This window comes from Salvelinus fontinalis, chromosome 1, assembly GCF_029448725.1.
Source record: "Salvelinus fontinalis isolate EN_2023a chromosome 1, ASM2944872v1, whole genome shotgun sequence".
Taxonomy (NCBI): domain Eukaryota; kingdom Metazoa; phylum Chordata; class Actinopteri; order Salmoniformes; family Salmonidae; genus Salvelinus; species Salvelinus fontinalis.
Genome location: NC_074665.1, coordinates 58705065 through 58720926, shown reverse-complemented (window position 1 = coordinate 58720926; position 15862 = coordinate 58705065). Strand labels below are relative to the sequence as shown.

Sequence of the window (15862 nt, the reverse complement as noted above, 5' to 3'; positions counted from 1 at the left end):
AAGTATCCACAGGAGTACTTATAAGCCATCTGTTTCTCCGACCAACTGTGTGTAACAGAATAAGAACGCCACAGTGTTGTAACTGAAAGATACTGTCGCCTGCAACTGTGTTAAAACCGGTTAAAACAGATACAGTAATTGTATATTTAGCATTTGTGAAATTATTTTGATGTGATATAGAGAGGGCTTTATTTCTAGAACAGTAGCTGAGAATCCATTCCCGTTTATCTGTATTTAGCTGTTTTGGCTGCCAGAGCCAATTCGCTTCTGAACATAACATGTAAGGTCCTCGGACTAAAAAAGTACGTTCTTGGGCTCGTACTACCGTTGAGATTTTTATCACCTGGCACATGCGCAAAACCATGTAAACACCTGCAATACTTCGCCTGCATGTACTTCCGTGTGCACGTGCCTCAGGTGATGAGCGCATAAAGTATGAAAGCCAAACAGAGACCTGCGTTTTGAAGTCTGTTTAATTACTCGTGTTATAGGTTTTCGTCAATACAATTTGACGTGGCTATGTCGTCTAAGGGACAGCATACGAATGTCGGGGCTAATCTGTGGTATAGCAGTATAGACGGGTTGGCTGACAACTTCATGAAAATGATGTGCGCGCATCAATGTGGCCGGAGGGTGTGTATTGTTATGATTCTGAAAGGTCAGATGGCTAGCATCAATGACAAGAAGCTGCCTTGTGGGGAATCAGAAGTAGCTTTTTTCAGCTTGTTTTATCTTGTTGTTGATACCATGTCTTGTTTTGAGTTGTTTTGACTGATGTCACGTCTATGCTAATATGGTTAAAATTCTCTAGCTAGTTAACTGTAACAATGGATTTTAGAGACAACAAGTGCTCATTGTGCAAATTTATTTGTTTTCTTTAAACATTTGAAGATGAAATATAGCCTACATGTTATCAACAGTCTAAGCCAACCCAGTCTGTTTGCCCCATAGTTGCCCACGCGTCGGTTTTGTTGCTAACCACAAACCCATCTATCTCACTCAACTCTCACCCACTCTGATGTATGTAGCTATGTTACACGCTATATACAGATAACTCCCTTGTCATATCTTACAGAGTCAACATTTATAAAACCAGACACACCTAAACTACTCTCTCCACCTCTGGGACAGAATGTATTCAAAGCAGCCCTGGTAAAGTCATGGTCTTTATCTGTATACTATGGAGAGGTTATGAGCAGTTCAGTTGAGGATAGAGCAGAGAAAGATATAAGGGTGAAGTGGATAGTAGTAGCGTGTCCTATTGGTTTACGCTCTGCTAGAGTTTCAGAATGGTTCACATATATTAGGTTACAGGGATCCTGTTGTCTCTCATGGAAACATCATGGAAATATACACTACCAGACACACTCACAAATGTACACTGAGCGATCCACCCAGGCATCTGACAAACACAGAAATACACATTTTAAAACCTACATGTACCACAAACACACTAATGCAGATCCAATTAGACAGTCAATGCACCAAGCAAGTTGCAGTAAAGCATGTGGTTACACAAAGACAGGCCGAGTGCTTACAGAATGCTAGAGGCCAAGCTAGGTTAGGAGACCTTATGCCCAGACTGGCGTCAAAGAGATTAAGGCAAAACCAAAACATAATTACTGACTACAGTAGTAGTAGTAGTAGTACTACGCATGTGACGTCAGAGAGCAAACTTCATACTGAACTTTTCCATCTTAGCAGCTGTGCTGAAGGAGGGGAGAGAAGTAATTATCATGGCAGGATTGCCGCTAAAAGAGAGGTTTAGCAAAGTTAGCACTGATGGGTTTGATTAACTATGTCTCAATTTAGCTCATGCACCCCTTCCCTCCTCACCCCTCCCTTCACCATCAGTGGCTTTTGAAAGGCAGCTCTCTGATGGACTCGTCCAGACAGCTCTGGAATCAAAACTCAATTAAGGCCGATTACAGCCCCTACCACTTTAATCCCCCCCCCCATCACCCCCTGTCTTGTGACTTCCAGTGGAACGTGCCAAGATCCTCCATTGAGGGAGCTCACGGGGCTTCGCTGTGAGAAAGATCTGACCATGGCTTCAACTTACTCCCAGTGAATGCAGTCTACTGTGGTCCCTTCAAAATATGAGTAATTTGTCCTTCCCTCTCTTTTGGCTGTTTCGAGGAAGTAAGGCAAAAAAACTACAACAAAACGGAAAAATGTCAGTTGATTTTCTTTGATGGAGGAAAGGAAGGCAGAAATTATCAATGAGATCTTTGAGAGCGAAACAGTGGGGAAGTGACCAACATCCTGCTAAATGATCTCAAGTCAGACGACTGAATTCAAGCCAGCCGCCATTTCTCAACTGTTTCATGAAGCGTAGAATTTCCATGTTAGAGTTCACTCCACAGAACACTACATTAAAGTGCCAGATGGGTATCTCTCTGGTTTGGTGTTATTTGTGTTGGGCAGAGGAGATATCGACTGGTATTCTCCAGCTGTCCCAACAAGTTCAGGCCCTGGGTACTTCCTAGGTCATGGGAAAGCTTTAGATTACCTGTCTCTGGACATACAGTGCCTTCAGAAAGTATTCATACCCCTTGACTTATTATACATTTTGTTGTGTTACAGCCTGACATCGAAATTGATTAAAAAAACGTTTTTCTCACCCATCTACACACAATAACCCATAATGACAAAGTGAAAATGTGTTTTTAGAAAACATTGCACAATTATTGAAAATTAAATACAGAAATATCTCATTTACATAAGTATTCACACCCCTGAGTCAATACATGTTAGTGATTACAGCTGTGAGTTGTTCTGGGTAAGTATCTAAGAGCTTTGCACACCTGGATTGTACAATATTTGCCCATTCATTATTTTCAAAAGACATAAAGCTCTGTCAAATTGGTTGTTGATCTTCGCTTGCCAACCATTTTCAAGTCTTGCAATTTTCAAGCAGATTTACTGTAAGTCAAAACTGTAACTCAGCCACTCAGGAACATTCACTGTCTTCATGGTGAGCAACACTCTACAGTGTAGATTTGGCCTTGTGTTTTAGTTTGTCCTGCTGAAAGGTGAATTTATCTCCCAGTTTCTGGTGGATAGCAGACTGAACCAGGTTTATTTCTCTGGGATTTTGCCTGTGCTTAGCTCCATTCCATTTCTTTCTCACCCTGAAAAGCTCCCCAGTCCTTTAAGATCACAAGTATACCCATAACATGATGCAGCCACCGCTATGCTTGAAAATATGGAGAGTGGTGTTCATTAATGCAGGGGTCTCCAAAAGATTGATCGCAAGCTACCAGTAGCTCGTAGCTCGCGAAACAATTCTGAAAGTACAAGCAATTTTCAGATGTTCCATCGCAAACTGTCATGAACACATCTCACAAGTATCAGACAGCGCAAGCTCTCAGCTAATATTTAATCAACGCCACATTGACATTATACCACCCCTGGTTAGCCATTATTGGTTTATCTGCCAATTAATATCCAGCAATATTGCCCATCTGTCTGTCTGTGGCGGGTGCGTTTGTCAATCAACCCATGTGTAGCAAGTTGATGTGATAACTGTCTTGTGGGTTGACAGAAATACTTTCCCCAAAACCTTCTCAATTAAATGTTACCAGCAAAGTAGGCTTACCTGGCAGATTAGCGTATATCATTTGTATCTATTATTTGCAAACTTTGCCATGAAATGAGCAGCAACCGTACAGAACCATTGCTAGACCAGCACGTTAGCACATTCCTCACTTGCTAGATGTGCCATTAAAGGGCCAGATGCACAATTAAAGGTGAATTAAATATGAAATGTTTAGTTTTCTTCCAGACCCCAAAAAATGAACAATTGTAATTTTGAGAGTGAAAACAAAAAATATATAAAACAGGAAAGATGTAACCGGGACCATAGTTTGGGAAAATACAAATCATAATTTTGGCAGGGAAAATCACAGATTTTATAGGACCCCCTTGGAGTTGTTTATTAACCATCATTTTACCGGGTATATTGATGGAAAACATAGTGCACGTCTTTATCTTGTACACCAAGGACCCGGGAAAGAGTTGTAGGGGAGAGAAGAGAAAAATGTGCCTATTTGAAAGCAAGAAAAAAATGAGTAGCCCTGTATCTTTGTTGAGACTGGGTGTATTGATACATCATCCAAAGTGTAATGAATATCTTCACCATGCTCAAAAGGATATTCAATGTCCGGTAAAAAAGAAACGGGAAAAAACAATCTATCAATAGGTTCCCTCCTTTGCAACGCATTGGAAAACCTCCCTGGACTTTGTGGTTAAATCTGTGTTTGAAATTCACTGCTCGACTGGGGGACCTTTACGATAATTGTATATGTGGGGTACAGAGATGAGGTAGTCATTAAAAAATGATGTTAAAAACAATTATTGCACACAGAGTCCATGCAACTTATTATGTGACTTAAAAGCACATTTTTACTCCTGAACTTATTTAGGCTTGCCATAACAAAGTGGGTGAATACTTGACTGAAGACATTTCAGCTTTTAATTTTTCATTAATTTGTACAAATTCTGAAAAACATAATTCCACTTTTACATTATGGGGTATTTGATATATTAGGATCCCCATTAACCGACGCCAATGACGACAGCCAGTCTTACTGGGGTCTGACACATAACGAAAAATACATTACAGATGAAATACTTTACAATTTACGTACATTTACATGTAGTGTGCGTGTGTACATCGATCAGTTACACACATGTCAGTACATACACACAGCAAGTAGGTCACACGGGGGAGAGGTGTTTTATTTGTTTTTTGAAACCAGGTTTGCTGTTCACTTGCCCTATATGATATGGAAGGGAGTTCCACGCACTCATGGCTTTGAATAATACTGTACGTTTCCTTTAATTTGTTGGCCCTGGGGACTGTGAAAAGACCCCTGGTGGCATGGCTGGTGGGGGAAGTGTTTGTGTCAGTGCTGTGTAAGTTGACTATCCAAACAATTTTGGATTTTGCAACACATTGTTTATTAAAAAAACAAGAAGTGATTCCGTCAGTCTTTCCTCAACTCTTAGCCAAGAGAGACTGGCATGCATAGTATTTATGTTTGCCCTCTGATTACAATGAAGAGTAAGACGTGTCGCTCTGTTCTGGGCCAGCTGCAGCTTAACTAGGTCTTTCTTTGGATAATAATCAAGATAAGATCAAACTAGAGCCTTGCTTTTTGGAGTGTGGTGTCATAAAAGCAGAGCATCTGCATCTCTTTACTATGGACAGACTTCTCCCCATCTTTACAACCATAGAATCTAAATGTTTACACCATGACAGTTTACAATCTAAGTTAACACCAAGTAATTTAGTCTCCTCAGCAGCCACAACATTCACTGATTTCCCATAGATATGTCCCTGTATATAATGTACATTATTTTGTTGTTGTGTAATAGACACAGGAAAATCCTAAATCTGCCTACCTCAAGGATTAAATAAGTCTGCTAAGTAGGTCATCAGCCCAGGGAGTCCTGCCTCAAGTTACAATATACAAAACCAAACCGTTTAGATTGTTGACAGTAGAATATCAGTTACATGAAGAGTTTGAGTGACACTAATGTAATTTGCCTGTGTTAATACCATCTATCCCACTCTTTCTTTCCCCTCTGCAGCCCAAGCCCACTAAGGGGCGCATGCGTATCCATTGCCTGGAGAACGTGGACAAGGCCCTGCAGTTCCTCAAGGAGCAGAGGGTCCATCTAGAAAACATGGGCTCCCATGACATCGTCGACGGCAACCACCGCCTCACCCTTGGCCTCATCTGGACCATCATCCTCCGCTTCCAGGTTAGCTGACCACCCAGTACTCCTCTCTCTTTTCTTGCACGCTTTCGCTCTCTAATGTGCTAATCAGACATGGGCTTAAATACATGTGTATTTGGGTATCTGGTATTTAAAATACTTTTTTCAACAAGTATTTATTTGAGCATTTGAATGGTTATTTGTAAAAAACGGTATAATGTGAGAGTGCACAGTTGGTAAAGGGATTTCATTTTATACACATTTCTTTGTCTACTTAAATCCAGAGATGAGAGTGAAAATGTATAGTAGATGGCAAGGAATGTGGGTGGGTGTGAGTAGGTGGCTTTAGTTGTTTATTTGTGTAGCCATCTCTTCTGAGGGACCAGAGTTCATATCAGTTTGGACCCAGTATCTAGGTGCGTGGCAATAATAAACTATGTGGTCTGGAAGCAGACAGCATGTGAAAAGGAGTGTTGACTGGGCGGGCCTAACCTTGAATAAAATAGTGCAGTGCCTTCACCTAGTAGGTGTTATAAACTGGGTGGTTCAAGCCCTGAATGCCGATTGGCTGACAGCTGTGGTATCAGACCGTATGCCATGGGTATGACAAATGTATTTTTACAGCTCTAATTACATTGGTAGCCATTTTAAAATAGCAATAAGGCACCTCAGGGGTTTGTAGTACAGTATATGGCCAAAATATACCACGGCTAAGGGCTATGTCCAGGCACTCCATGCTGCGTCATACGTAAGAACAGCCCTTAGCCGTGATATATTGGCAAAATACCACGCAAACAGGAAAACTCCCACCCAGAGGAAAACAGGCAGGAAAACTGAAATCATTTTTATCTAATTTCTATTAGCATGTTACCTGTGCAACCAGAGGGAAAACAACTCTAGACCACCTTTACTCCACACACAGAAACGCATGCAAAGCTCTCCCCCCCCCCCCCCCCCCCCCCCTCACTCGGTAGTGAGTGTTGCAACCGAGGACAGACAATTTTTACGGGCTTCAGCACTCGACGATCCCGTTCTTTGAGCTTGTGTGGCCTACCACCTCGCGGCTGAGCCGCTGTTACTCCTAGCCATTTCCACTTCACAATAACAGCACTTACAGTTGACCAGGGCAGCTCTAGCAGGGCAGAAACTTGACAAACTGACTTGTTGGAAAGGTGGCATCCTATGACCGTGCCACATTAAAAGTTACTGAGCTTTTAAGTACAAGCCATTCTACTGCCAATGTTAGGCTATGGAGATTGCAGAGCTGTATGCTCGATTTTTATACACCTGTTAGTAACGGGTGTGGCTAAATTGCAGAATCCACTAATTTGAATGGGTGTCCACATACTGGTGTACTTTTATATACTACATTTATTTGCAATGGTGAGCGAGTTACACAACTGTAAATCCTTGAAGCAACTAGTTAGCAAATGTTGATTGCTTGTAGTTTTTGTGAGTCTTCTCTCAAGCACATCACACTGTTGGCTAGCAATCGGTCCATCTCACAAATGTGTCCCACATGCAACAATGTCAGCACACAGTAAATAATACAGTGCGTGCTAAAAAACAACAAAGTAACCAGGGGGTTACATACACCCCTCACAAAAGAAACTTCCCAACAAGTCCCTACACCTTTGACCTCAAAAGTATGAAATAGGTTAATATATACACAGAATTGTCAGTATGTCAGAGCTTGTCATCATAAAAGTACACAGATACACATGTAAACATAGACCATGTTTCATCCAAGAAAAATAAAACCAAAAAGGGATGCTTCTCAAAATATCAGCACTACTTACACCTTTGTTACCCTTTTCATACCAAAGATGCTGCTAAATACCCATATACCTCAGTGTATTACAGTAGGGTTGTGAGGTGTACCTAACTCATCACAAGACCGCTTAACTACTGGCAGTTCTGGGATGGCCCGAGTGTCCACTGTGGACCTGGAGGGGAGGACAGTTTCCTCCTTCAGGATCACTCTCCAGTTCATCTCCTGTGGCTCCTTTAGGTTTTGGGGCAAAAACTGTAGCCTCTGGATTTAGAAACTGCCTGGTGAGGTCATCCTCTGAATTGCTTTCTTCTGCCTCAGATCCATCCGACAACAAGGGGATGGGGACTGGATAGCAATGCTCCCTGTGGGCTGTTCGGTTCTCCTCCTCCTGTGACTCAGTGTTTGGAGTGGCCTTGCTGGCAGAGTTTCCTCTTGATCAGTGTGCTCCACTATCTGGCTAATGGGCAGCAGGTGGTTCCTGTGCAGGGTTTTCACTGGCCCATGGCCATTTTCCGGCTTTACCTAGTAGGTGGGTAGGCCTGGGAGCTTCTTTGAGATGAGGTATGGCTCAGTCTTACATCAGTTGGCTATCTTGTGCTTTCCGGGCACGCCAAAGTTTTGGAGGAGGACTCCAGGCTGGAGGTCTTAATGCTTCACCTTCTTCTCCACATGAGCCTTCTTTGCAGCATTTTTCCACCCTGCAGCACTTCACGCAAGGTTGTACGCCTCATGTAGCTGGTCTTTGAGCTTGACTGTGTACTGCAGTTAGTCACTTGAAGGGCTTCCATCAGGGCTCACTCCGAAACACAGGTGGACTGGTAGCCTTAACTCTCTCCAAAACAAACATGAGGTGGTATGGTGAGAAACCAATGGAGTCGTTCTTCGTGCAGTTGTAAGCGTGCACAAGGTGAGCTATATGCTGCCTCCAGGTGGACTTCTGCTTGGACCCAGAGTGCCAAGCATGTTCAGCAGCATAGGGTTGAAGCGTTCCAACTTTGCGTTCCCTTGAGGATGATAGGGAGAGGTTATTGACGTCTTTACACCCACAAGGGTTAGCATTTGGTGGATCAGTCTGCTCTCGAAGTATCTTCCTTGATTGTAGTGGACTCTTGTTGGTAGTTTATAGTGTACAAAGAACTTCTCCCACAAGTCTTTGGCCACTGTGCTTACAAGCTCGTCCTTGGTAGGGTATGCCTGGGCATAGTGGGTGAAGTGGTATGTAATGATGAGGATGTTGCTGATGTTTCTACTGTCATGCTCCACTGTCAGAAAGTCGATGCAGACCAGCTCCATGGGTGATGTTGACTAGCTCAGCGGCCCATGGGGGTAGGGTCTTCCAATGGATACACCTTGCACAGTTCATGCAGTGTTGCTCAATGTCGCGAGACATGCAAGGCCAGTAAAATCTTGCCTGGGCCAGTCCCATATCATCATGCAGTGACTTCATGACAGCATGGTGGTACTCTTGGGGCAGGACCAGCTGTCTCTGTCAAACTGAACGGGAGTTCTTGGGGTTCCTGTACAGCACTCCATCTCTGTGTGAGCATGTCCCATGACCCCAGGAGAATGGCTTCTTCTGGCTTTGTGTTTCTGCTTAGGAATGTCTCCTTTCTTAACCCCGGGGCCTTGCTGATGGTGGATATCACTGGGCGTTTTATCGCAGGGGCTGTACTCACACAAAACAATAAAAATTTTGTCATATTTAACTTTCAAGCTCATTTGAATTGGAAGAGGTAGCTATTGGTTGAGGTTTTACCATAAATTAGACCAATTAATCCACTTATGGAAGATGTTTGGAGATATGGACTATCCTGCTAGCATACAGTCACTGCTCTGCCTGTCCTGTCCTTTCCACCCGCCTCGCTCTGCATGCTCCGCCCGCCCGCTTCTGTAGAGTTTTTCGCGTTCATCTCATTCCCAGAGGTCTGTGCTCCTTAATTTGTCTCTTACAGCTTTTTATCTTTAGCTTCCAAAAAACATTTATTTTTTCTCCCACTGTGGTTTCTTTATCTCTTCTTAGCTCACTGACTTTACATTGAATCTGTTCAGACTCCTCTTCTTCACTAATATCTGCGCTCCATCTTAGCTGTGTAACATCCTCCCTACTCTAAAATTACCTTAGTTTTGCTCCACTGAGCTCTGAGAGCAGGAAGGAAGTCCTGTCCTTGTATGACCGGGTGCAGTCTGCTAAATGTCACTGGGATTAACTGTATGGCTCTGCCATTGGCACAGATGACTGATTATTCGAGCCATCGCCATCCAAGCCATCACCCCTCCAAAACATATCCAAACTCATCCAGTTTCTCAGAAGGACGTGTCATCAAACGTTTCTGTTCTGTCGGCCTTGTCTCCTTTTATTTGACACCTGTTTGTAATTGGGGACCTTGGATTTAAACATCCTTTCCTTGTACAGCATGTTCCATTACCTCAGGAGAAAGGCTTCTTCTGGGTTTGTGTTTCCTCTTAGGAAGGGTTCCTTTCTTAACCCCAGGGCCTGGCTGACGGTGGATATCACTGGGTCCCAGAGCTGTGCGCATCGCAGATCCTCAGGACTCAGGCAGGATAGTCCATCCATCTTCAGAGCAGTAAATTTCATGAAAGCTTCAGGGACAGCCTTGGGCGGGGCTCCTATGTTCACAGTTGCCCTCTTAGAGATACTGTCTGAAGAGATTTTGGCAGTCATTACTCGGCAAATGGCTCTGACTCCCTTGATGAGGGGATTTCAACCCAGTCTCCATCCTCTTCAGCACTGATGTGTGAGCATCCTGACAGGGCGTTGGCATCAATGTTCACTCGCCCTGGCCTGTACTGCAACTTGAACTCGTAGATGGTGAGAGTGGCCATCTACCTGTGGCATTCAGCTTGGCAGTGGTTTGCACGTAGGTGAGGTGGTTATTGTCCGTGCGCACCAAGAGCTTTGCTCCGTACAGATAATCATGAAACTTGTCCGACATGGCCCACTTTAACCCCAGGAACTCAAGCTTGTGCGCTGAATAGTTATTCTCTCTCCTGGACAAGCACCGGCTTGCATAATCCACTGGTCTCCATCCCTCAGGGTACTCCTGGTACAACACTCCATCCAGTCCACTTAGACTGGTGTCGATTGTGCAAGACGTAGGGCTTCTCAGGGTCAGCAAATGCGAGCACAGGTGAGCTGGTGAGGCATTCAATGATGTTCTGGAAGGCTCTCTCACACTGCTATCCATAGTTCTCTAAACAGCTCCTTCTCCTTCAGGTAGGTAACTCCAGGGGGAGTGATGGGCTTGCCATTTTCTGTCTTGGGGGCATAACTTCTGGACAGCGTATCCTTTCACGAACCTCCGGTAGTATCCGCAGAACCCAGAAATGACTGGAGGGCCTTGAGTTTTTCTGGTCCAGGACCTTCATCAGCCTTTCCTTATGTTCCTCCAAGGTTTTCCCAAACACGATGAGGTTGTCCAGGTAGACCAGCACACAAGGAGGTTCATGTAGCCAACAGCCTTCTCCATTAATAGTTGGAAAGTAGCTGGGGCTCCAGTGACTCCTTGAGGCATCCTCTCTAATTGGTAGAAACCAAGAGGGAAGATAAACACTGTCTTCTCCTTGTCGGCCTTGCGCATGGGGATCTGGTAATAGCCACTGTGGCGCATGGGGATCTGGTAATAGCCACTGTGGCGCATGGGGATCTGGTAATAGCCACTGTGGCGCATGGGGATCTGGTAATAGCCACTGTGGCGCATGGGGATCTGGTAATAGCCACTGTGGCGCATGGGGATCTGGTAATAGCCACTGTGATGGTCGAGGACGGAGAGCTACTCATTCTTCACCCTTAGAGTTATGCTGCCGCCATCTTCAGCAGGAACAGTAACCACACTGCTGGTTATCAGGACAGAAGCTGGCAGCTCACTCCTCTCAGCTGGTTCCACTAGCACAGTGCAGGGCCTCTCAGCAGAGTTGAACTTCATGTAAACCTCGATGTTGCCTTCAGTCAGGGTCACCTTCATTACTGCTATGGCAGACTTCAGTTCTTCCTCCTGTCTGCAGAGTGCTTTGATTTCAGCCCCAGCATTTGATGTTGGCTCTTTCTGAGGTTGGACTTGGCATACTGGGATTCTATGAGAGTGCTTCTTTTCTTCCCTCAGCATTTGCAGTCGACCTGGAAATGTGTGGCGACCTCTCTTCCCTCTCTGTTGAAGATGCACCAGGATATCAATGCTGTACATCACTCCCTTGATGATCTGGTTAACTTGTGCGACGTCGACCCTGGACTCACCAATGCCTCTTTTCACTCTGACCTTCTGTGACGACTTCTCTAGTCAAAGGAGGAAACCAGAGATCTTCTCTCCAGGTTTCTGTTGCAGGCCCTCAAACTTGTAATAGAGGTCCTCCCCTCAGTCTGCTGTGCCGTATGTGTGCTCCAGTATGTTCAATTAGTCCTCTACCAATGCATATTTGTGGTTAGCTCTTAGCACTGTAGCCACACTCAGGGCAGGGGCATTGAAACTCTTGATGAGTCTCTTTCTCTTCTCCTGGTTGGAGTATTGCCACTCAGGCAACATCCGATTTACTTGTTCCATCCAGGGGTCTATGTCCTCTTCCCCAAGGGGCATATACACTGTGCCATTGAATGTCTGCAGTCTTCTGTACGGACTGGTCTCGTAGTGAGATGTCATAGCTTCCTTCAGAACCTTCCCCATGGCTTCAATTATGTATTCAGGTCTTGAGGCTGTTGCTTGGGGTTTTACAAGGTTCTTCAGCTTGCTATCTGAGATCCACTCTCTCATCATGAAGGCCTGTAGTTTGTTTTTACTACGGGGTGCTGACATGGGGGGAATTTGGTGTTGGGTATTTGCTCAGGAGAGGGAGGAGCTACATTTCCTAGACAGATCAACTGCCAGTTGATGCCCTTTTCTTCAACCAGAGTTTGCACACACTATGCAGTGAGATCCACAAACGTCTTAACTAAAACACTGGCCCACTTGGTTTGAGGATGTTGCATACAGTGTTTCACTTTAAGCAACCCAAACAACTCGAAGGCATCCAAAGCCCCTTCAATATCGGATGCTCCTTCTCCACTCCCACAACCATTAATGCCCTGATAGGATCAGTGTCCTCCCACTGGCTCCACTGTGTCAGCTTTTCCATATTCATCTCCATTTTCTTTCCCTCTGAGCTATTGGAACTCGCTGTTAAAATGAGAGGGTTCCCAAATGGCTTGACATTGCCTCTAATAGCTGGGCTTATGATAGGGGTCTTTTCAATGTTTTATATTCACTGTTCACTGCACTGCCTTCATGTACAGTCCTGTTGTTTAATCATTGCTCATCCATTATCTCAGGATCTCCTGTTAACCATCTCAGCAGTGCCTCCATTTGTAGCCCTCTCTTCTGAGGGACTGGAGTTCATGTCAGTTTGAACCTACAGGAGCATCTAGGTGTGTGGCAATAGAAAATGATGTGGTCTGTAAGCAGGCAGCATGTGAAAATCAGTGTGTGGACTGGGTGGGCCTAACCATAAATAAAATTGTCCAGTGCTTCCACCTAGTAGGTAATAAACCCTGAAGAATATATAGTTTACCCAGTAGGAAATATAATACAGTGCCTTCAGAAAGTATCCACACCCCTTGACTTTTTCCACATTTTGTTGTGCTACAGCCTGAATTTAAAATCTATTACATTTAGATTTTGTGACACTGGCCAACACACAATACCCCATAATGTCAAAGTGGAATTATGTTTTTAGATTTCTTTACAAATTAATAAAAAAATAATATCTTAAATGTCTTGAGTCAATAATTATTCAACCCCTTTGTTATGGCACGCCTAAACAAGTTGTGTGCAATAATAGTGTTTAACAGGATTTTTGAATGACTACCTCATCTCTGTACCACAGACATACAATTATGTGTAAGGTCCCTCAGTCAAGCAGTGAATTTCAAAAACAGATTTGACCACAAAGACCAGGGAGGTTTTCCAATGCCTCACAAAGAAGGGCACCTATTGGTAGATGGGTAAAACAAAAGCAGACATTGAATATCCCTTTGAGCATGGTGAAGTTATTCATTGGACTTTGGATGGTGTATCAATACACCCAGTCACTACAAAGATAGACGTCCTTCCTAACTCAGTTGGCGAAGAGGAAGGATGGTGACAATGGTGTCTTTAAAACAGTTTAGAGTTTAATGGCTATGATAGGAGAAAGCTGAAGATGGATCAACAACATTGTAATTACTCCACAGTACTAACCTAAATGACATAGTGAAAAGAAGGAAGCCTGTACAGAATAAAAATATTCCAAAACATGCATCCTGTTTGCAATAAGGCACGAAAGTAAAACTGCAAAATAAATTAACTTTATGTTCTGAATACAAAGCATTATGTTTGGGGCAAATCCAGCACAACACATCATGGAATTATAACTCTTCATATTTTCAAGCATGGTGGTTGCTGCATCATGTTATGGGTATGCTTGTCATCTGCAAGGACTAGAGTTTTTTTTTGGGGGGGGGGGGAATAAACGGAATAGAGCTAAGCACAGGCAAAATTCTAGAGGAAAACCTGGTTCCGTCTGCTTTCAAACAGACACTGGGAGACAAATTCACCTTTCAGCAGGACAATAACCTAAAACACAAGGCCAAATATACACTGGAGTTGCTTAGACAACATTGAATGTTCTTGAGTGGCCTAGTTACAGTTTTGACTTAAATCGTCTTGAAGATCTATGGCAAGACATGAAAATCACTGTCTAGCAATGACAGTACTTGAATAATTTTTGTAATAATGTGTAAATGATGCACAATCCAGGTGTGCAAAGATCTTAGAGACTTACTTAAAAAAGACTCACAGCTGTATTTGCTGCAACATGTGATTCTAACATATCAGTGGTGTGAATACTTATGTAAATGAGGTATTTCATTTTCAATATGAAAATGTCTAAAAACACGCGAGCAGTGTGGTCAGCATTTTAGCATACGGTCGAGAGGCAGAAAGAGCAGCCTGTTGATTACAGTTGATCCTCTGTCAGAGAAAGTTTATATTTTGAATTTATTTTATTTAACTTCTTTTGGCTGCATCCCGCTACCGGGATCGATATGACAGCAGCCAGATAAAGTGCAGGGCGCCAAATTCAAAAAACAGAAATCTCATAATTCTAATTCCTCAAACATACATGTGTCCTATATCATTTTAAAGGTATTCTTGTTGTTAATCCCACCAAAGTGTCCGATTTCAAATATACTTTTCAGCAAAAGCATTACAAACGATTATGTTAGGTCACCATCAAACCACAATAAGCACAGCCATTTTTCCAGCGAAAGATAGCAGTCAGAAAAAGCAGAAATAGAGAAAATTAATCACTAACCTTTGATTATCTTCATCAGATGACACTCATAGGACTTCATGTTACACAATACATGCATGTTTTGTTTGATAAAGTTCATATTTATAACAAAGAATCTGAGTTTACATTGGCGCGTTACATTCACTAGTTCCAAAAACATCCAGTGATAGTGCATAGCCACATCGTTTCAACAGAAATACTCATCATAAATGTAGATGATAATACAAGTTATACACATGGAATTATAGATATACCTCTCCTTAATACAACCGCTGTGTCAGATTTTTTTTTAAACTTTACGGAAATAGCAAATCATGCAATAATCTGAGACGGAGCTCAGAACAATAGCCAAGTTAGCCGCCATGTTGGACTCAACAGAAACCAGAAAATACATGAAATGTTTCCTTACCTTTGATGAACTTCATCAGAATGCAGTCCTAGGAATCCCAAGTCCACAATAAATGCTTGATTTGTTCGATAATGTCCGTTATTTATGTCCAATTAGCTTTGGTTCGCGCCTTCGGTAAACAATTCCAAAGTCAGAAAGCGCCTCCACTATAACGTGACGAAATGTCCAAAAGTTCCGTAACAGTCAGTAGAAACATGTCAAACGATGTACTGAATCAATCTTTAGAATGTTGTTAACATACATCTTGAATAACGTTCCAACCGGAGAATTAGATTGACTTCAGAAGAGCGATGGAACGGACGTCCTACTCATGTGAAGGCGCATGGTGAATGCGTGATCAGCTCGTGGAAGTGATTACTCATTCCTGTCTCCTTCGGCCCCCCTTCACATTAGAGTCATCAGACAAAGTTCTGTTGACTGTTGACATCTAGTGGAAGACGTAGGAAGTGAAAACTCATCTATATCTCACTGTAATTGCAATTGAGAGCTTGGTTGAAAATCTGACACCTCAGAAACAGTTCAAACAGGAAGTGGAACTTCTCAGGTTTTTGCCTGCCATATGAGTTCTGTTATACTCACAGACATAATTCAAACAGTTTTAGAAACCTCAGAGTGTTTTCTATCCAATACTAATA

At 43.1% G+C, this 15862-nt stretch overlaps 1 protein-coding gene across 2 annotated transcripts in view; it reads left to right on the top strand.

The window, feature by feature from the left end:
• Window positions 1–15862, top strand: part of LOC129858541 (spectrin beta chain, non-erythrocytic 1-like) — a 123134-nt gene that overhangs the window by 67355 nt on the left and 39917 nt on the right. For both annotated transcript variants that reach the window (XM_055927863.1, XM_055927853.1), the window contains one exon: window positions 5599–5772. In XM_055927863.1, the coding sequence (XP_055783838.1) occupies window positions 5599–5772 (174 nt within the window). The remainder of the gene's footprint in view (window positions 1–5598; window positions 5773–15862) is intronic.